This window comes from Gopherus flavomarginatus, chromosome 2 (genome assembly GCF_025201925.1).
Source record: "Gopherus flavomarginatus isolate rGopFla2 chromosome 2, rGopFla2.mat.asm, whole genome shotgun sequence".
Taxonomy (NCBI): domain Eukaryota; kingdom Metazoa; phylum Chordata; order Testudines; family Testudinidae; genus Gopherus; species Gopherus flavomarginatus.
In genome coordinates, this window is record NC_066618.1 from 184,133,537 (window position 1) to 184,155,070 (window position 21,534).

At 41.2% G+C, this 21,534-nt stretch overlaps 1 protein-coding gene across 6 annotated transcripts in view; it reads left to right on the plus strand.

The window, feature by feature from the left end:
- Window positions 1–4,431: 4,431 nt before the first annotated feature.
- The window catches only part of PHACTR1 (phosphatase and actin regulator 1), a 460,275-nt gene continuing 443,172 nt past the window's right edge, over window positions 4,432–21,534 (plus strand). For 3 of the 6 annotated variants that reach the window (XR_007772753.1, XM_050941593.1, XM_050941595.1), the window contains exons 1-3: window positions 4,432–4,761; window positions 6,861–6,987; window positions 18,938–19,084. Coding sequence is in view for 5 of the 6 variants with exons in the window: in XM_050941593.1 (XP_050797550.1) it covers window positions 6,924–6,987; window positions 18,938–19,084 (211 nt within the window). In the remaining variant the exon portion in view is untranslated. Of the gene's footprint in view, window positions 4,762–5,549; window positions 5,631–6,860; window positions 6,988–18,937; window positions 19,085–21,534 lie in introns of those variants that run through there. The other 3 variants (XM_050941597.1, XM_050941599.1, XM_050941594.1) reach the window with 2 other exon arrangements.

Consider the following 21,534-nt stretch of genomic DNA (forward strand, 5'->3'; position numbering starts at 1 on the left):
CTGAGCAGCAGGGTTTGGGCTTCAATCCCTCTTCCTGGGATTATCTAGTAATTTTTGCTGTCAGAAGGCAGTCATGGTGCAATGAAGTTTGAGAAACCCCAGCACAGAGCAAGGATTCAGCTGCTGTATGTAGCCCTCTAAGGTTGCTAAGTGTTGCTCAAGGGAGTGCTGCCCTTCTCATGGACCCTGCTGTTTCACGCTGGTCAGGTTTAATCACTGCCTAATCAATCTGCGTCCTCCACCACCACAAAACCCCAATATTCATTTGTGGGGGTCAGTTAGCTGAAACTTGTGGAGTTGTCTGTCTCCTCAGACCCTCTCCTGCATGTTTCTTCCTGGGAGAGAATGATCTGACTCTATGATTATGAAGATGAAGAGACCTTTGAATTCAAAATAACTTCTGCCGGCATAAGGACTGCAGGATTTGGTTTATCAGCATAGTGCACACCATGTGAACTTCCCCAGAATCTCTCCACACTAATGAGTTTATCAGATACACATCTCTTCAGCCTCAGTTCACGAAAATAAAAGTACACTACACTGCCACATATCACTGTAGCCTGGACGGCTCTCAGACACTGCCATAGGACCTCTTGGGTTACTGAGACCTGTCCCTGCTGTCACATGCAACCCTGTCATATAATCCCATTCATTGCCCTACAGTCTCTATCTCAAGTATTTTAAGATCTTTTGAGACATCATCAGGACTAAACTACAGGGATGAAGTCCTGACCCGATTGAACTGAATGGCAAAACTCCCATTGACTTCAGTGGGGCCAAAATGTCACCCAAGACATTTTTATAGTTGAATGTTTACAGGCCATTGACTTTATGGTTAAGGTTTCAGAAGTATCTACAAATTTTGGAGGCCTCCAATTTTAGCTAACCGTCTTGAAACTCACAGTTGCCTTGAGCAGAGCACCCCGACTGGAATCATCCAAAATTCATGGGCACTTTTGAAAACATTGTTAGCAATATTTTATATAATTGTAAAATGCTGTGAGACACTGTTGTTTGAACAGTTCTATGTATTTTATTGCATCCTTTATTTATTGTAATGTCTCTCTTGTGTTAGGGCAGGGATGGCCAACCTAAGTCTGAGAAGGAGCCAGAATTTAACAATGTACATTGCCAAAGAGCCATAGTAGTACATCAAAAGCCCCGCATCAGTTCCCCCCACCCCTGCTCCCAGCACCTCCAATCCACCAGCAGCCCCACCAATCAGCACCTCCCCCACCCACCCCCACACCTCCTGATCAGCTGTTTCGTGGTGTACAGGAGGCTCAGGAGAGGCAGGGAGAAGGGGGAGAAGCGAGGGCACGGCAGGCTCGGGGAGGGGGCAGGGCCTGTGACAGAGCCAGGGGTTGAGCAGTGAGCACTCCCTGGCACATTGGAAAGTTGGCGCCTGTAGCTCCAGCTCCGGAGTCGGTGCCTACACAAGGAGTCGCATATTAACTTCTGAAGAGCCGCATGTGGCTCCGGAGCTACAGGTTGGCCACCCCTGTGTTAGGGGATCAAAAACAGGTTAATAATTATAATAAAAAACTATTCTTCACAGCTTAGTGGCTTTAAACTTTTATATTTTTCCTTTATTCTGAATGTATCCCTCAGGAAACAACTCTCTGTAATAATCACCTTGCCTACACTTTCTTCAGTCACACATTACATTCTCTCTCCCACTTTCTTTTGGGTTAATATTAGTGTTTGTCAGCAGCAGATTTTTTTTCAGCCTGTGAGTCATTACAGTCGCAGTTATGCTCACAATAAAGAGTTCAGAGTGGGGAGAGGGGGTAAGCTCTGTTGCCTACATGTATCTGAGTGCTAGAAAACCAAAAGGCTACTCTCGTCATGTAAATGCCAAGTGTTCAATTATTCTCATTTTCTTGCCTTTGGAAAAAAAATCAAATGTGATGTTATTTAAACTTAACATTTAGAAGCCTGGACTCAGATTTTTCCAAGTATACACATTTTTATCAAGTATCTCTCTAACACAGGTTTAAAAAAAGTCTGTCACAAATGAAGTGAGTTTGCTGGTTTCCTCTAGTCCTGGGGATACATTTGTGCACATTACAAAACCGTTGCATTGACTATCATGATTAGAAATCTGTGTTCAGAAAAGGTCCAGTACTTCCATAATAAGTATTTTGCTGGTTGCATTGATAGAGCTGTGGGGATAAGTTTACCTACTGCCTTCCTGCACTCTTCTGGCTCTGTCATTTTATCACTGGGGTGCCCTCTGAAACTACCATCCGTGACAACAAACAACTTCAGAGTATTTCCCTCATTAGCACAACAGCTGTGCAGATCTTTTGTTATGAGTTTCCAGACCACACAAAATCACTGAGTTTTGGGTTCACACACAAACTAGAACCAGTCATTTTACAGTTAAACATTTTTCTAGGCCTGCAAGCCTGAGCTAGAGATAATTTTCCCCCCTCTTAGTGCAGAGAGGTATATCTCACTAAACTGAGGGTCAGATCTTGGCCCATGCTATAGCTCAGGGTCCTAAAGCTGCCTAACAGGGCAGGTGAGGATTCTCCTAGAATGATAGGTGCCATATAACAATCTAGATAGATAGATGTATTAGCTATAGATAGGTACTATTATCTTCCTTGCTGCTGCCCAACTCCAAATTGGACAGTTCTTTTTCCAGTTGTCACAACTTTTGCATTGCAATTTAAAGTCAACTTGAAAGGTGCTCGATGCCAATGCACTGGTCAACAGACGTGATGATGAGTCAAGTAACTATACTTCTTGTCACTCAATATAGATAAGGACTATCAAGTTAGTGAAAGTCATGAGAAGGAGGAGGAGGAGGAAGACATATTAAAATCTGATGAGGAGGTGTTAATATATTATTCTTAAGCAGGAATGGGGCAGAGTTTGCCACGTTTTCCTTCTCGCTCATGTACATTCAGAGTTGTGCTGCAGATGAGGAATATAGGAATTGCTATACCAGACCTGGCTAGTGATCCAACTAGTACAAGATCTTGTCTCTGACTCTGGCCAGTATCAGATACTTAAAGTGAATGTGTAAGAAACCATGAAATGGAAAATTATGCCATAACCTGCCCTTTGGGGAAGTTAACTTCTAACTGATGGGAGTTAGAAAGTAGCTTATGCCCTGTAGCATCCATAGTGAGTGACAAGAAGTATTGTCACTTGAATCATTATCTCTGTTGACTAGTGCATTAGCATTGAGTTCCTTTCCTGATAGCTTAGTCCCTCATGGGATTGTAAAGTTCATTTTATTCCCCTCCCGAAAATGTTATGCTATCCAGTGTAACAATGCAGCTTCTCATTACCAAATAAATGTCTAATTCTTTTGTGAATCCCAAGTACTGAAAATCAATGATATTTTGTAGCATTTCAGAGGTTACACCTGTTTCCTTGAACAGAATTTCTGTGGATATAGGAAGAGTAGTCTTGACCATGTTTCCTGACCTTCCTCCCACCTTAAAATGCAGGACGAGGAGAGGTGAAAATGTAGAGTCCATCAGTCACCCCTTTCTCCTCTCACAGATCAGAAGCAACAGGAGGATCCCAAGACTTGCTGGAAGGAGTGGTGTCCTGACTTAGATTCTGGGGACAAAACTAGGTGAAACTCAACAGCATTGGCTAAGTTTCCCTTTCGTTCCCTGGCTTCATTTGAACCAGGGGTGGCTCTCGACATTTCGCCACCCCAAGCACGGCGGCATGCCACGGGGGGCGCTCTGCCGGTTGCCGGTCCTGTGGCTCTGGTGGACCTCCCGCAGGCGTGCCTGCGAAGGGTCTGCTGGTCCCGCGGCTCCACTGAAGCCACGGGACCAGAGGACCCTCCGCAGACACGCCTGCAGGAGGTCCACTGGAGCCGCGGGACCAGCGGACCCTCCGCAGGCAGGCCGCCAAAGGCGGCCTACCTGCCGCCCTCCTGGTGACCAGCAGAGCACCCCCAGTGGCATGCCGCCCCAAGCACGCGCTTGGCATGCTGGGGCCTGAAGCCGCCCCTGATTTGAGCCCCAGACTTCGTGAAGATTCCCCAAGGGGATTAAACAATATGAACTGGAACCAATCAAAATGTATTTTACAACATCTCTACTAAATATATAAGTCCATTTCAAAAACAGAAATAGCCTAACATTATTGAAAAGACGTTCAGTGGAAAAAATACTCAGTTTCCAGTGTACATGGATTTGAATATTGAAGTTATTAGGAGATAAAATAGTGCCATTTGAGTTGATATATTTATGCAAGCTTTGACTGAGCAGTTTTGCTACAGTGCACTGCTATTTGGAGGAAAAATCTGAAACTGCATCAGACAACCACTTTATTTTGTTCTAGAAAATAACTAGCAATTATAATTACTCACAATGTTTTCTAGCTCAGAATAAAAGTGGCATTGCACAAAACCATACTGAACATTCATCGCGATTAGAAAATACTCCACACCTTGAAGAGCAGTGAAGCCATAAGAATAATTTTAAATGCAAATTAAATTGAGGGGGTAGCAAAGAGAACAGAGAAAAGACAGTAAAACAAAGCCTTTCATTTTCCTCAAATTAGCAGGCTAATATAATATAAAAAGCAGTTCCACTCAGATCTGTACTAAGACATTTCATTTCATCATAATATAAAACAGCAGATCCATCACCTTTCTCTACTCTGTACTCTTGATTTCGAGGTTGAAGTGACAATTTGAAGCTGTTCGCTCTGACTCACCAACTGGTTACATTGCTTAGTCTTATTTCAAGCCAGTAGGATGGAAAGAGATCAGTAATATTGGTAAGTACCTATCTGCTAACCTGTGCTTTTATATTTATTTTTAATTCTTTTATATAGTGCCTTTGCTCTTTAGCAATGTACATCTATTGAGAAAAGCTTCATCATGTATTTTGCACAAAGCTACATACTATATAGAAATGTGATGATTCCTAGAAACTATTATATGCATATATCTCACAGTGAGTTAATACAAAAAGTAGGAATATCACAGTGTGAGAGGCTTCTGGATAACTTGTGGCTTTTATGGCATCCTTGGAACATTTAATGCATTTAGTGCCTTTCTGAACTCTGCAAAACAGCCTTACCCAACACACAGCACCAGATAAAAATAGGAGTGATCTCTGAACAGTCTCATTATGACATTATTATTCATCTTACATTTACTGTAAAATACTTCATAGTCTCATTACTCTTGTGGTAAATAGTGAAAGGGGATCCAAGTCAGCAAGAGTAAATTATTAGCCAAAACAAAATGCTTCAACTAACCATTACAACACAATTCAGGTTTTCTGAGCTTCTGAAAGGGAAAGTGATCAAGATAAGAGCAAAAACCAAATTAATAAAGGAACTTGATATAGGATTGGGGGGTTTTTTTGCTTTTTTTCCTTGGGAAAGTTTTATCAGGGGTTTATTCCTTCAGTGTTGAGGATGTGGGGGAGTTGATAGTAGTTATCTGTTGCTAAGTAACAACATCTCCTGGCCATTTTTATCAGATAAAGGAAGTCCAGTTGACATGCATTATTCATCAGAGTTCCAATCAAACAATCTAAATTGTTTGCTTACGCTGGGGACATTTTAGTAAGATCAAGGAAGCCCTCCCTCAAACTACAGGAGCTTCCACCACTGGCAGGCAGCTCTTGTGATTTGCAGTAAGTATCATTTGTTGTTCAGAATACTCCAATGAAGTGATATGTTGAAGAATTTTAGAAGTTTTCTCATTAGTATAGGTTTGTAAATTGAAAATGATTTCACATGTTGTTCCAAACAAATAGGTTTATACTTTGGAATTCAAGACATTGCTTGAAGTGAGGATCATTCTTTCACATCACCCTAAAAGAAATGCTCTGAAAGAGGAAGGACTATTGATCTCTTTTTTTTTTAAATGAAGGATATTGGTGATATTTATATATATAGCTGCTTATATGTCTATGCATACATGCTGGGAAAGATGCAAAGAAATGCCAGTGTATATATTTTCTGTACTGCTGGACTTTAAATATACAATATATATAATTGCTGTGTGAAGTGAAAGAAAATGCAGGAGGCAACAGGAAGGTAGGGAAAGGTTCATGATAATTGGTATGTCAATGTGTGACACACAAGAAACACCATATGTCAGAGGAGAAGTTAACTCATAGACTACATACCATAAATGGGTTCAAGGGAATACTGCAATGAAAGGGTCAGCCAAGAATCAATGCTAAGAGTGCTTGACATTACACTGACAATACCTGTTATCAAACATGTTAAAAGCTGACGGTGTGAAGTTCTGCTGCTACTTTAAGTCAATATAAAGAAGGGGGCCAGGGGAAGAGTTGGTTTTCTTGCTTTTTGGTGGAATGGCATACCTGCTGAAGTGCAATCTATTTCTGTCCTGTCTGGTGAAATGTTTGTGTTTTTAACATAAATATTATTATCATTTGTTTTACTGTAGTGCCTAGAGGCCCTAATCAGGTTGGGATCTTGTTGCGCTAGGCATTGTACAGACATATAGTAAAAGACGGCCCCTGCCCCAAAGTCCTTACAATCTTAGCTTAAGACAGGATGCAACAGGTGGGTAAAACAAGTGTATGTTGTGGCGGGATGGAGGCTGTGGATGAGATATCACTGATAATTCTAGGAATCTTGTTTGTGTTTGGTATTTCTATTTTCCTCATATTTTCTTCAGCTGAGGATATGAAAAATTATTCTTTGAAACTAAAATCTGTGGTTTAAAAATATTCTATGCATGATACTTTTAAATGCTTTTCCCTAGATGCACTCTGATATGCCAGATTGGGATGTTTTTTAAATACTGCATACAGAATTCTTTACTCCGAAAAAATCTGTGATTTTTATTTATATTTGTATGTTTGATATTTAGTTGGTTTTCCCCCCAGGAATTTGACTGATCACATCGCTTTGAAAAGAAAGGCGTATTGGCAACAAAAAATTCCTCCAAGATGGACTATTTTTTGGATGTTGAGTCTGCTCACAGACTGATGTTATACAATCAAGGAGCTCAAGGTAAAAAAACTTGAGATAGAAAATCAGAAATATAATTGTTACATACATCTCTACCCCTATATAATGTGACCCAATATAACACGAATTCAGACACAATGTGGTAAAGCAGTGCTCGGGGAGGTAGGGCAGGACTGAGCACTCCAGTGGATCAAAGCAAGTTTCATATAACACGGTTTCACCTATAACATGGTAAGATTTTTTGGCTCCCAAGGACAGCGTTATATCGAGGTAGAGGTGTATATGGGGTCAAATTATGGCTGTTCACTTGTAGATGAACTGTTGAAGGGTAAGAAAGCACAGGGAATCCTTTCCCCCCAAAACAGCGACACATGAAGCCCAGGAAACAGTAAGTGGGTTGATTTTCTCCCTCTGAGCTTAAGAGTGATCCATTAAAGCAGCTGGCAGCACAGTCAAAACCAAAGGGTAGAATATGTTTGGTGATGAGAGATCTCTCCCTTGGCACAACAGATATTGCAGGGAAGGTAGGGTTGAGATTTGTGCTACACCTCTTGTACAGATGCATCAAGTGCAGCTGCTGTGTATGGCTTTCTCTGGTCCCTTGGACTCATGAATAATAGCCCCCTCCACTCACTTCTTAGGCGTGACAAGGGCTTTCCCTCTAAAAGTGCCTCCTTCCTTCCAGTGCTCCAAATGCTATGCGATTAATACTTTGGTGCATAATCTTATTTTTAAGGCTCTAGCTGAGTAGCACAAATTATATAGGAAAACTCCAAAGTGTTCCACTGCACAACTTCCAAACAACATATTTGTACTGGTTCATTAACATCCGTTACAAAATGTGGGCCCAATAGCATAGCGATAGTAGAACAGACACAGGAGTTGGGTAACATTTTTCAAACAGATGTTTTAGTTGAAAAAAATTACTTTTTTTTCCAAAAGCAAAAACTTTTTAATTAAAAAACTTTTTTTCTTAATTTTCTGTATTTTCTATGATACCTTAAAATTAAAAATTGGGGGTGATTTTAGTTTATACCTTTTTCCCCTTTTTGTCAGTGGCAAAATGGAAAATGGGGGGAGGCAGAAAGAAGGAAAAAAGTAAAAGGGGCAGGAAGAGGGAGGAAATAAAACAAATAACTGAAGAGATGTTCCTTTTTGAAATCTAGGGTGAAAAAAGAACACTTTGAAATGTTTTGTGAAAAAAATCACCATTTTCCCACCATCTCTAATTTTTGGGAATCCAATGAGGATACCAAAGAAAGCCATTTACTAGGGAGGGAGAAGGGGAAGTGAAGGGGGGAGAAGCAAAAATATCTTCAGGAATAATATTTTAATAGCATAACTTTAAGGCATTATAAAAAATTGTGAGGTTGGTAAATGTAAGGTCCAGATCAGTGGTTCTCAACCTATTTACCATTGTGGGCCGCATATGTTGCTCTCTTTGTGTTATGTGGGCTACATCCACACACTATATATACCTCCTGTACGGCCCTGATGATGTCACATTGACCCAGATGTGTGCTGATTTGGCTGCAAGAGGCTCACAAGCCGCAGGTTGAGAACCCATGGTCCAAATAGCTCCATCCAGTTTCAGCCTTATTTTCATGTACTGCACTTTCACTTGAAAAGAAGGTCCAGGTTTTCTGTAACAAACTTTGTTCAGCTGCTAATCAAATGTATAGTTATCAGGGTTCCCCACTCATTCTGAACGCTGGGATACAGAGGTGGGGACCCGCATGAAAGACCACCTACACTTATATTCTACGACTTAGGTTAAAGCTTCCCCAAGGCACAAATTCCTTTCCTTGTTCTTGAACGGTATTGCTGCCACCACCAAGTGACTTACATAAAAATTCAGGGACGGGTCACTTGGAATCCCTATTTCCCCAAAATATCCCCCCAAGTCACTTCACCCCCTTTCCTGGGGAGGCTTGAGAATAATATACCAACTAATTGCCTTAGCAATGTGAGCGCAGACCAGACCCTTTGTCTTCAGGACACTGAAATCAATTAGGTTCTTAAAAGAAGAACTTTATTATAAAGAAAAAAGTAAAATAATCACACCTTGAAAATAGGATGGAAGGTAACTTTACAGGGTAATAAAAAGATTTAAAACACAAGAGGATTCCCCTCTGGGCTCAGCTTCACAGTTACAAAAAAGGAATAAAACTACCTCTGTAGCATAGGAAAAATTCACAAGCAAAAACGAAAGATAACCTAATGCATTTCCTTGCCCTACTTACAATTTCCATTGTTTTAGATGGATTATTCCAGATATATTTTCAGGAGATGTTATATCTGCTTGGCTTCTTCCTCCATCTGGAGAGGGAACAAACAAAGAGAACAACAAACAAATCCTCCCTTCCCCCAGATTTGAAAGTATCTTCTTTCCTCATTGGTCCTTCTGATCAGGTGCCAACTAGGTTATTTGAACTGCTTAACCCCTTACAGGTAAGGTGATTCAGTACAGCTGCCAAGGATGGATTTTATGCTACTGCATACATAAAGGTTGTTACTCTTCCCTCTATATTTATGACAATAGTCAAACTAATAGACACTGTATGCCACACCAGGTTAGATTTTTTAAGGTGAAATGCACTTTCCACCTGCATAAAACCCAAGCATTCATGCTGTACACAGATGTGCACTACCCTCACCCCAGGATGTAAGTGTGGCACTGCTGCACAGCCAATTGCAGCTGCTATTCCAGTCAATGGGCTAGAATTTCATCTGCACACCACTTACGCAAGATGCACAGGGAAACCATTTAAAGGTAGATCTGCAGCTCTTCCCTTGTCCCATTGTAGCCTTCTGCATCAAACAGTGGTAATTCAGGACCTTAAGCACCTAGTAGGACCAAACAAATAGATTGAAAGCTCCAAGGGCCAGAGACCTGTTTTACTGTGCTTTTAATTACTTCATCTCTAAAGTGCTATGCACACCTGATTACTGTGATAGAAATAATATTAATAATAAATCATCCTGCATCAGTATAAGGACAGACACCTTATGACTCCACAGAAAGGAAGACTGAAATTCAGAAATCTGTAACTTGCCTGACTTATTATCTTAGATTTCCATACCAATAGACAAACATCCCATGCACTGAATGAGGCAGGTGTTCTGTGGAAAAGAGTGTATCATAATGCATATGCACAAGAGGACCAAATTAAGATTGCACAGACATTTCTTAGCTTCTGAGTGCTTGATTTTGAAATCTTAACTTTCCTTTAACATAGATTTTATATGTAATTTTCTAACTTTTTAAAAAACAAACAAAAAAACCAGAACTTGCATCATGAAGAATTATCACCACATGGATCATCAGCAGGGTGATGACCTTTAGACCCACCACACAGACCTCTATCACTTGAATTAAGGAAGGAACTGGTAGTGGTAGTAGGGTGTCTTCCTCTTCATGGACAAGCACCAGTGGATTTCACAGCTATGTAACGATAGTAGAGGTATTGTGAGACTCAGGAATTCTGTGTTCAATGCCAGGTTCTGACAGGACTGTGCTGATATATAGTGGTTATAGAACCTTCTGCCCTCTCCCCACCAGCATCTCTGCCCTATTCTCCTTCCTAGACTCATGTCCCTTTGTCTGTCTGCTTTTATGCACCTCACTGGTACCTGTCCCTTTCCTTCTCCACTTCTATTCCACTTGTTCCCCTCTGCTCCTATCTCCACCCTTCACCCAGGCTCCTGTCCTTATTATCTGTCTTCCACCCCATGCTCGTCAGATCTCTTCCCCACAGCTTTTGTAACCCTTTCCCCACCACCACCACCACCACCACCTTTTCCTCTATATTTGTGTGAGGCTGCTTGCTCCTGCTCCTCCTTTTCCTTGCCTGAGTTCCAGTAGGGAGAGCAGTGAAAGCACAACAGAAACAGTCTTGCCACTCTCAGTTCCGGTGACTGGGGGCCACAGCAGTCCTTGGCAATAGCAGGGGCAGCCCTTGCCACTCTGGGCTGGAGCATGCTCCATCTCTCTGTAGGGATGGTGCATACACATTCTGGTCAGCAATAGGAGCTGAGGGATGGAGCATTCCAGGTGCAGACAGAATCCTCGGAGAATTTAGCTGCCAGCCTTTAACAAGCTGCTATTGAGCATGAGTGAACTGAGATTTTCAGAGGTTCTAAATGTTGCCAATCTGGGCATATTGTCACAAACGGCCAGCACTAGGGTACCCCTTGCCAAATTTCAAGTCTGTCCTTCAAAGGATGGAGGCACTAGAGTTTCTCAATGTTACAGTTGTATGGTTTGGGTTTGGGTTTAATCCTGGGCAAACCAATGTATTTTTCCTTTACCTCATTCGTGGAAATGACTAAGCCATTTTAACTGAAACTTTCTTTAAAAATTCAACCTGAAGCAGGCACCTAGCGTGAACATTTTAGTTCAAACAGTTAAAGTTTGGCAAAGTTATAAGCAACTGAAAACAGAATCTTATAATGGAAAACTTTACACAACTTTAACTAGAGGTGTTGCTGCCAGATTCACATAGAATGATTGCACGATGTTAAAATTTTATCTCAAATCATACAATCAAAGAGTGTATTTGTAATTTTTTAAAACTGCATTTTGGTCAAGTCAAAAAGAGATGGCCATATTCTGTCATTAAATACACAGTGATCACAAATTAAATTATTACAGGTATTATTTTATTATTATTATTTTGTCCTATTTAAGTTATTACATTATAAACTGTAAATGGAGTGTATTATAGAATTGGGGCTTATTACTGTGAGAATATATTTATCCAGGAATCATATGTATGTAAAACATTACTCACATATGACCAGTTATGCTCCTTTCTAATGCTCATACACATTCTCACTCTTTCTTCTCCTATTAACCTCCCCTATTTCTCTAATCCTTAACATATTGTTCTTCAGAATTTGATTTTAAATGGAAATTAAAGTGAAAAGACAATAAATCAGTCATTCCACTCTACATAATCCATATGCACATATAATCAGCAACCAATTGAACCCATAGCTTGCATGCGGCCATAGAAAAATACTCATAATTTGTATCTTTAATTTTTAAGTTCTTTTTAGAAATTCTTGGATCAAAACACAAAGAAAACTTCTTCTATGCTATGTACAGCTATTGTGAACTCTACACCAGGGGGAAAAGTGGCAAAAGGAGAGAATGTCAGTGATGAAATGCAGTCTAAGTGCAGCCAAACAGTTAATAGGCTCTTATTCTTACCTAATGAAAATTAGTAGATAATTATCCCATTCAATCAGCATCAGCTATATCCCAATTAAAATTAATTCATAGATGTTCCCAAAGAATAACTTATTCAAAATTTGCCTGACAAAATATGTTTTCCCTCAAAAACTTAAGACTTCAACACAAAATATCATATATTTAGGGCTATTTCCGCACTGAAGTTTCTTTCAGTTACATACATCAAAAACACGTCACTTTCTGTACAGTTAAAACTACATGGTTCAAGCTAAATACGTTAATACATTGAGAAAATATTAGAAAATAAACAAAACAACTCAAGTAAGCTCCTCTGCCATTAGGAGATAACACAGCATTTTGCAAGTAATGATTCCTGGAGTCTTGTTGGAACAGAAATCAGAATAGCACGTGTATTGCAAATTAATATTCATCTTTAAAATATTGTTATTAGAACTGGTTAAAAATGAAAAAAAAAAGCAGTTTCACAAGAAACTTCAGACTTGTTTTCATTTCAAAAGTCTTTAAATGGATTGATGACTTTGGTGGTGGTGGGAATTTTTTGTTTTTTAATTCCTAAAGTTTGTCTAAAAAAAATAGCAAAAATGTTATCAACGTGAGTATTAAAATTTTGTGTTCATCAAACACCAAGTTTTCAGTAAACAAAAAACCCAATAACATTTTGATAATTTTTAATTACAATTTTGAAAACGTCAAAAAGGCATGGCATTTTTCATGGAAAATGAAAATTTCAACAAGTCAATAACATTTTGCAAAACAAACAAAAAATTGTAAAGGCCATTTATCAGTGGGTTCACATAGATTGGTAAAACAAATCTGACCAGCTCTAATTGTAATTTAACATACTGAATTTAATCTTTTAAGTAACCATGAATGTGCAATATCTAGTTTCAAATATGTCCCTCTGCCCTTCCCAATATTTCTATGTGAAGTGCTTTGACATCATGGAGGAAAGAGTCCATCTAATTTCTAACTATATATGTCCTGGATATAGAGACATTTTTATCTAGAACACTACTAGCATTTATTAATTAAAAAATTGCTACCTATGAATATTTTCCAATATTTAATTAAATGCCATTGTTTCCATGAATGTTCCTGTCAGTAAATTTATTTACAAAAATTTGCACAGAAGAGCTGGAAATATGGTAGATGCAAACCATTTAATAATTTGAATAAATAGTCAAGGAAACATTTTTTGTAGTATGTACCCAGCTGTAGTCAAAGTGAATATGCGCCAGACACAAGGATTTAGAGCTAGCTAGGCAAAAATTGAATTCCAGACAAGTGAGCAGAAAAGCCCACATTTTATTCTATTTTTACAATAAATACAAACTCATCTTTGGACACATCTTTCCACCTCCATCCATCACTCAGTATGTTAACTGCAGCAAATAGATTCCATCTTTCAGCTCTGTAAGGATGGCATCAGCAGGAAATTATTTAATGAAAGGTCTTATTCTGGAGGATGCTGAATGTCCTCAACTCTCACTGAAACCAAAGTTGCAGGCTCAGGCCACTAAGTTGAACCTTTGTTTAGTGTGTTGTTTCACCAGATGAAACTATGCTTACTATAAAACAAAAGTTTGCAATGGTCTCTAAGAATGTGATCCAACTCCCACTGAAGTGAATGGGAATAATTCTACTCACTTTCCAAAAGTCATGCCCTAAATTTGTTTTAATGACTATTTTTACAATATGTTTATTTTGCAAATGAAAAATGTTTCCTAACTGAGGAACTGATGATACTGTATACAATATTTCCAGTGCAGAGGGTAATTTTCTTTCATCCTCATTATTGTTAATTCCTGTTGATTGGTTGCTACAGTTTACAGTCCACTACAAATGTTTGCTTTATCATAATCTAAATGTTTGAAATTACTAAATATATTCCAACTCTTGACTTATGCTTTGATCTTACAAATCAAAATGCTCGATTAAAAATTAGCATGAAATTTGAAAAGAAAATATTTTTTAAAAAACAGCTCAGCCCATAACAGAAATAGATGCTACTTCCAGCACTGTTTCATTGTGGTAGGCCATATGATTCTGTAAAATGAACATACACTGTAGCAGCTTTTGTTAAATTTAGTTAATAATGTACTGTCATGGCTAAACCTGATAGTTATTGGACATTTAAGACTTGCTGATTGACAGACATTAAATAGAAACCTAGCATTAACTGCTGAAGGAAATAATATCAGCTAGAGGACTACAGAATTGGCCTTAAATTGCTTATGATCACATTCTCAACCAGCCAGTAGAAAAATGCAGTTTTATTGTTAGTCATTTGTAATATGGTAGCACCTAGGGACTCCAGCCAAGATGGAAGAGGGCACGTGGGGCGGGGGGTACATTGTCTTAGGCTTTGTCCATACATACAGCAAGAGTCATCTCAGACCTGAAATGTTTAGAATCTAAATAGACAAGACAGGAAGAGTCAAAGGGAAAAAAGTATCATTATCCATATTTCAGAGATGGGAAACTGAAGCACAGATATATTATATGACTTGCCTTGGTCATATAACAAGTGCATGGCAGCATCAGGAATTGAACCCAAATCTTCCAAGTGTCAGGCCAGGCAGGGTCTTAACTACAAGATGGGTATGGTCCCCTTATTTCCCTTAATATATATGGATATGGAATTCAAAGTGTTGGTTTTAACCTATAAATCCCTAAATGATTTTGGACCTTGTTACGTGACAGATCGCATCTCTCCCCATCAGCTTCAGTTTCCCATCTCTGAAATATCCTGAGATCAGCAGAGACACTCAAGCTGGAGTTCCCTCAATATATACAAGAGTTAATCTTCTAAGCAACCTTTTTGTTCTGTTTGCTAAGGCTGCTAAGGAAGAAGTGGGGCTGAGGTACATGTATTTCTGTGGGGAATCCTCATTATATGTTATGATTTTTAATTTTAATGATAGGTGGTCAGAGCACTGGATGGGCATCTATAGTTGCATTATATGAAATAAAACTACATTAAAGGTATATTATTAAGGTTGTAAAGTCAAGCATTTGAGTTAGCTTGTGCAACCTTAATTTGATTCTCTTGTGCGTGTGCATTATAATACAGTCTTTATTAACATGATCACATATTATTTTTTCCACACAATCCCTGCCTTGTCCACAATCAGTGCACAGGATGGACAGTGCTCAATTAATGAGCAGCTATTCAAAATTTTGTGTTCTCCTCATTGTTTAATATGTGGCCCTATGCCTTATTTATTGCATATTATTCAAGCCCTGCTTTGAAGACAGAATTATTAATATCCTCATGGCCTTTTCTATGGCACTCATTACTATAGTATCTGAGTCCTTTCCAAATACTAATGAATTAATTTTCACAACTCGCCTGTTAGATGCAGGATATTATTATTCCCAGTTTATAGATTGGAAACTGAGGCACAGAGCGTAAGATCCATGTATTCACTAATTTTGGGGGCCCAATTTGAAACAATTGGGACGTGATTTTTCAGAGTGCTTAGCATTCTATAGCATTCTATATCTTCAAAGCACAGCCCCTACTGACTCCCATTTCAGCTCTGAGTGCTCAGGGCTTCTACAAATCAGAGGTACCAAATTGGGGACCCTCAAAATGAGGAACACCGAATTAGTGACCATGTCTGAAAAGTTGTGTTAAATGACTTACCCAGCATCACACAGGAACTCTGTTGCAGAGGCAGGGACAGAAGCCAATTCTTTGGCACAGCTTTCAACTGTCTTAACAGTGAGAGCATCCTTTCTCTTTCCCTGCCTCATTTACTACTACATATGTTCCAAATTCAACATCAAATGAGGCAGAGGTTCTACTGAGAATAGCCTCCTTCTCTGCACAACCTTGCTCTACGCCCAGAGCAGATCTGTCCTGTGCACTGAATGAGACAGGGCCAACTTCTACTGGCGAAAGAGACACTAGGATATCAGCAAGACAAGGTGATTCTTTCACCAGTAGAAGTTGGCCCAATAAAAAATATTATCTCACCCACGTCGTCTCCCTGATTAGCTAGGGAGAGTTGATAGGATCACAGTCTAAGGTAATATGGTTGCACACATTGTCAGATAATACCACTAAACCACCTCAGAAATATTAAAGCTCTGTGTCAACATTTATTAGATTTAAGAGCAGATTTCAAATATCTCTTGACTATACCAAACAGTACAACCATGGAAAAGTGTTCAGAGTGCCTCAGCATATTAATAGCATCTACTGCCATCAAGAGTAACAGACAAGAACAGTTTGAATTTTCAGGGGTGAGTGAAGGAACTGTCCTAAAATAACTTAACCCTGCAAAAGTCATAATGGCTGCCCACAGAGCTACTGCTACCCTGACATCTTTTGGAATTGCTGTCACAAAGAGCAATCTTTAGAACTACAGATGGGCACAAGCTGTGAAAGTTGGCATCTGGCTCTGAACTTCCCAAAAGTTCAGGAGCATTCAGATTTGGGTTCGATTTTCAGCCAATTATATAGATAGGCTTGAGCCACAAAGAGAGATTCAGATTTCTGTCTAGGCTCAAACTTCCCAATAATTTAGGAGTAGGTGAGTTTCAGATCTGAAGTTCAGGTACACGCCCATCTCTATTTTCAAATTCCTGTGCATTTTGAACAGAAGGAAACTAAACAGCAATACTTGTTCTATGACATTGGTATTTGGATAGACTATCCTTGTCCTACCTCACTGCTTTGGAAGGGATAGGAGAGACTTAAAACACAACAGGAAAGTAGGTTTTTGTTTGTTCAACCATACCAATGACTAATTCAGAATAAAATAATTTAGAGACATGAACAACTTACTGGCTACAAGTAGTTCAGATACTTTCTTTAAGGAAAGATGGGTCTATTGGAATGAACTGACCCAATAAATAATAATATACACCTCTACCCAGATATAACGTTGTCCTCAGGAGCCAAAAAATCTTACTGCGTTATAGATGAAACCACGTTACATCGAACTCGCTTTGATCCACCGGAGTGCGCAACCCCACCCCACCTGGAGCGTTGCTTTACCATGTTATATCCGAATTCATGTTATATTGGGTTGCATTATATCAGGGTAGAGGTGTACATTTTATAATAACCATGTGGATACCTACTGTAACTCAATTCAACTCCACTGAATTCCCTCATCTTTCATATTTCTCATCTCTTTTACTATTTATGTGAGAAAATAATTTGTGTAGTCTATTATTCTGTTTATTTTTAATGATGTTAGCATTTATTAATTATTATTATTATTTTGTTTAACAGTACCGTATAGAGATTCCAACTGAGATTGAAGACCCAATGTGCTAAACAGTCTAAGAGACAGCCCCTGCCATTTAAATAGACAAGACAGAAAAGGGCAGGAGACAGGAAGTATTCTCTTTATCTTACGGCTGGAGAACTGGGTCACAGATATTTGCCTGTGGCCACAGAGAATGTCTGCAGCAAAACTAGCAATTAAACCTAGATCTCCTGAGTCCCAGTCCAATGCTTTAACCACAAAACCATTTTTTGTTTCTAAAAATAAGATTAAGGGCATTTATGCTTTATAGATACAGAGCAAAATATTCAAAAGTGCCAAAAGGCTGTAGAAGCCTATATCTTAAGCTCTTAGACCCAAATCCCAAAATGTATTTAGGCACCTAACTCCCATTGATTTCAGTGGGAGTTAGGCATCCAAATACCTTTGAGGATCCGGGCCTAAGTCACTTTTATAAACGAAACTGAGGTTTCTAGGTCACTTAGGCACTTAAAAATATATTACCTATAAATGCTTCCATTATTGTCAGTGTGTTTGTCCACAGAAAGGAAAATTTATGCATACATAGGGGTTGGGGAGTTAAGCAGTTCAGTCTTGTGGCAGCCTTTCCAGCAATGAAGAGGGTCCTAGTACAATATTCCCCAAATCTGACCTTATAAACAGAACTTTCAAGGAGCTTTGCACATCCCAAAATACTGTCAAAAGTTTTCAGCTACTCTAGGAGTTGGTGCATGTTGTGGTTGGTCCTCACACTGCTGCTTTTTCTTTCCCCACTTACAGGAAGAGGGGGGAGGAGGTGTGGAAGAAGCAAACTTTTCTTTTCATATTGAGGATTATACGGAACGAGCATAAATATTAGAACACGAACTGATTAAAAGGAAAAGCGAGTCCCACTCCAGCAATTGTAATGTCAGGTCACCTTAGAGTCACAGCCTGTCCTGTTTCACCGCCTCTTCAGCTGTACCAGCAGCCACTGGTGCTGTCATTCCCACCTCCGCGTGCCTCAGCAGCCTGGCCGCTTGCCCGGGGAAGAGGGGATGTGTGTGTCTCTCTCCCACACTTGCTCCCCCAAGCAGACACTTCCGTCACACAACGCTCCCAGCCCCGAATCAATGGGGCGGTGCTGAGGTTCCCTCCCTACCCCACTGGCCATTCTAATCACCAGCCAGTAATTGCTGGCGATAATCAGCTCACTTTAGCCCTGTGACATGGCCCTCCCCGCTGAGGAAAGGGGGGGAAGAACGGAGGGGGGGACACGCTGTGCTGCGCCTGCAGGTGACCCCTGCCCCTGCCCCCTCCGCCTGTGCCGGGGCTGCAGGGAGAGGGGCTGGCAGGGCAGCGTCTCCCGGTCTCGCTGCTCCAGTCCAGAGATCCTTAACGGGTTTTCCCTCCCTCTCCCTCTTTCTCTCTTTTCCTCTTTTTTCCCTTCCTCTGCTCCCCCCTCCCCCTCCTCTGTGTGTGCGCCTCTTCCTCTTCCCTCCCTCCATCTCCTCTTTCCCACCCCACCTCTCTCGCCTTTCTCTCTCGCCAGCTCGCCGGGCGACCCTGCTCACCGTACCCACATTAATGGCGGCATCTTCCGAGGAGGAGATAGACCGGAGACCCATTAGGAGAGTCAGGTCCAAGAGTGACACCCCTTACCTCGCAGAGGCCAGGATCTCCTTCAATCTTGGGAGAGGTAAGAGCGACCCCTCTCCCTATCCATCCCCCCTCCTGTGCACTCACACCGACACACGCCCCAGTGCTCATCCCTTCCCTGGCACCCACCCCTTCCCATCCTGCTGCTGCTGCTGCTGCACTCCACTCTGCCTCTTTGTGTCTGCTGGGTGCAGGGCGCTGCTGAAGGTATGTGAAACTCTGACATGTCACGGTCACACAAGCATTTCTCCCCTCCCTTTGCTCCCCAGCCGTAAGACACTGGTGCAATACAAAATGAACTGGCGGGAGGGGGCAGCATGCATGGGCAGGAGGAGAGGACTAAGACGTGGTGGTGGTGGCAGCGTTCAGTTCCTGTCATGGAGTAAGCAAGCAGTGCAGTAATTTCCCCCTCGAAGTTTTTTTTTGGGGGGAGGGAAGGGAAAAGAGACCTACACAGTACCACAATCACCCCTAATATATCTTTCCTCATTTATCTCCCATCTAGGTCTAGATTCCTAACTCTCCCCAGACATTCCATCCATCTATCCTCCTCCCAGCTTTCCAGAATGTCCTCTCTTTTCACACCTCATTCTTTCCCCAGACTCTTCATTCTCTCTTCCCTTTCCCCCAAAGACCTTATTCCCCACCCCTTTCCTCAAACCCTTCCCTTTTCCTCTATGTCCCTTATTCTCCCTCCAAATCTCTCACTTGGCCCCCAAAACCACTTAGTCTCCCTATCCTCTGCCCCCAAACTACTCTCCCCGCAAAAGCTGTCTCCTCTTTTGTCTACCAAGTAGCCCTACATCCCTCATTCTTTCTTCCTTTCCTTTCCCCAAACATCCCTCCTCCTATTACCATGCTCCTCCTTCCCCGTCTGTCCTTCAACCCCGTTTACTCCCAAATCCCCCTTTCCTCTTCCCTGTCCCCAACACCTATTTCCCTCCTCCCAAATTTCCTTTTCACCTCCCTCTCCCTGTAAACTCTCATTCTCCCTTTCCTCTCCCCTTCCCTCAAGCCCCTAATTCTCTTTCTGTCCTCTCCAATAATACTCTCTCTCCCCCCAATCCTACATCTCTCTCTGCAGACTCTTCATTCTATTCTTCCTTTCCTCAACCCCTAGAATCCCTTCCCTTTCTCATAGCCCATCATTCTTTTCCCTTCCCCTTCAAACTACTTTTCCTTCCGCCTTCTCACCAGTCTCTCCTTCTGCCCAAATGCATTCATTCCTCCCCTGAAATCACCCACATTGTCCCACTTGTAATTCCTCCAGTCTTTCCTCCCATGCCTCTGTCCCCAAGATTAGTCTGAAACTTACACCTATATCCTTCCCACTCTCTCTGCCCCATGAGATCCCATGTTCTCTCACAATCACCCTGACATTCCCTATCTCTATCCCTCAATGTGTCACATCCTTCCTATTTGCTCCACCTTTCCCAGGTCTTCTCTCATCCCTCCAGCTCCCAAATTCACCCTCTTCTTTCTGCATCCATCCTTCATCTCTTCCCCCCACCCCTGCCACATAGACACTGCCCCCAGAGCTGCCCTCCAGCTGCCCTTCACCTCTCTTCTTTCTGTCTCCCTGTCCTTGAGGTCCTCCAATATTATGCCTGTTCCCTCCCAGATCCCCTTTCACATTACTCCTGCCATTCTCAAGGTTCTTTCCCACCAGGCCTGTTCCCCTCCCCTCTCCATTGGGCCATTCCCCTCCTCAGAGTCTCCTGCCCATGGTGATCCTCCCTTTACCTGCCCTCAAAATTGAGGAAAGGAGGAGACAGCTGCTCCTGGGTGGTTACTCAGTTTCCTCCATACCAGACCAGGCTCCCCTTGCATAGGAGGGAGGGAATTGAGATAACTTTAGAGAGGAGTCTCAGCTTCAGTCTCCTGACTTTCCCCCCCAGGGTACACTGAAGTAACCCTACTGGCAGGATCCGACAATGCAACTGCCTTTTTCAGCAGAGTCCCTCAGTTCAACAGCTCACTGTGGGAAGAGAGTTTGACTGAGAGCTCCTGCTTCCTATGTTGCAGTCTCTCTCCCTTCCCCCTCAGCAGGTTGCAAATTCGAGGTGATAAAGATGTAGCTGTTTTCTCCTCCAGACTGCAAGTTGGTGCGGGACAGATTCGTCCCCTTTGTTCTCACTATAATTACACCCTTGGTAACTAGTAATGTGAAGGTTGTGTTTACCATTGACTATGGCTGGTTGATTATGTTGTTTGCTGTATGATTATCCCTTTCTGGTCATGATTAGTTTTTAAAAAAATATTGAATAAAGCTTTAGGTTGGCTGGGTGACATTTCAAGGCAGGAGTTAGAAAGTGATGCCAGTAGGTAGCATTGATTTTAAGGAACCGAAAGTGAAAACAGACAAGACGTAGGGATGTGGGAAGGGGTTGGTGGTGTGTAGAAAGTGATGAAGTGTAAATGAAAACAGGCTGCGCATGGTTACTTGATTGCTGAAAGTAACTCCATGTTGGCCTTCACTGTCACAGGTGA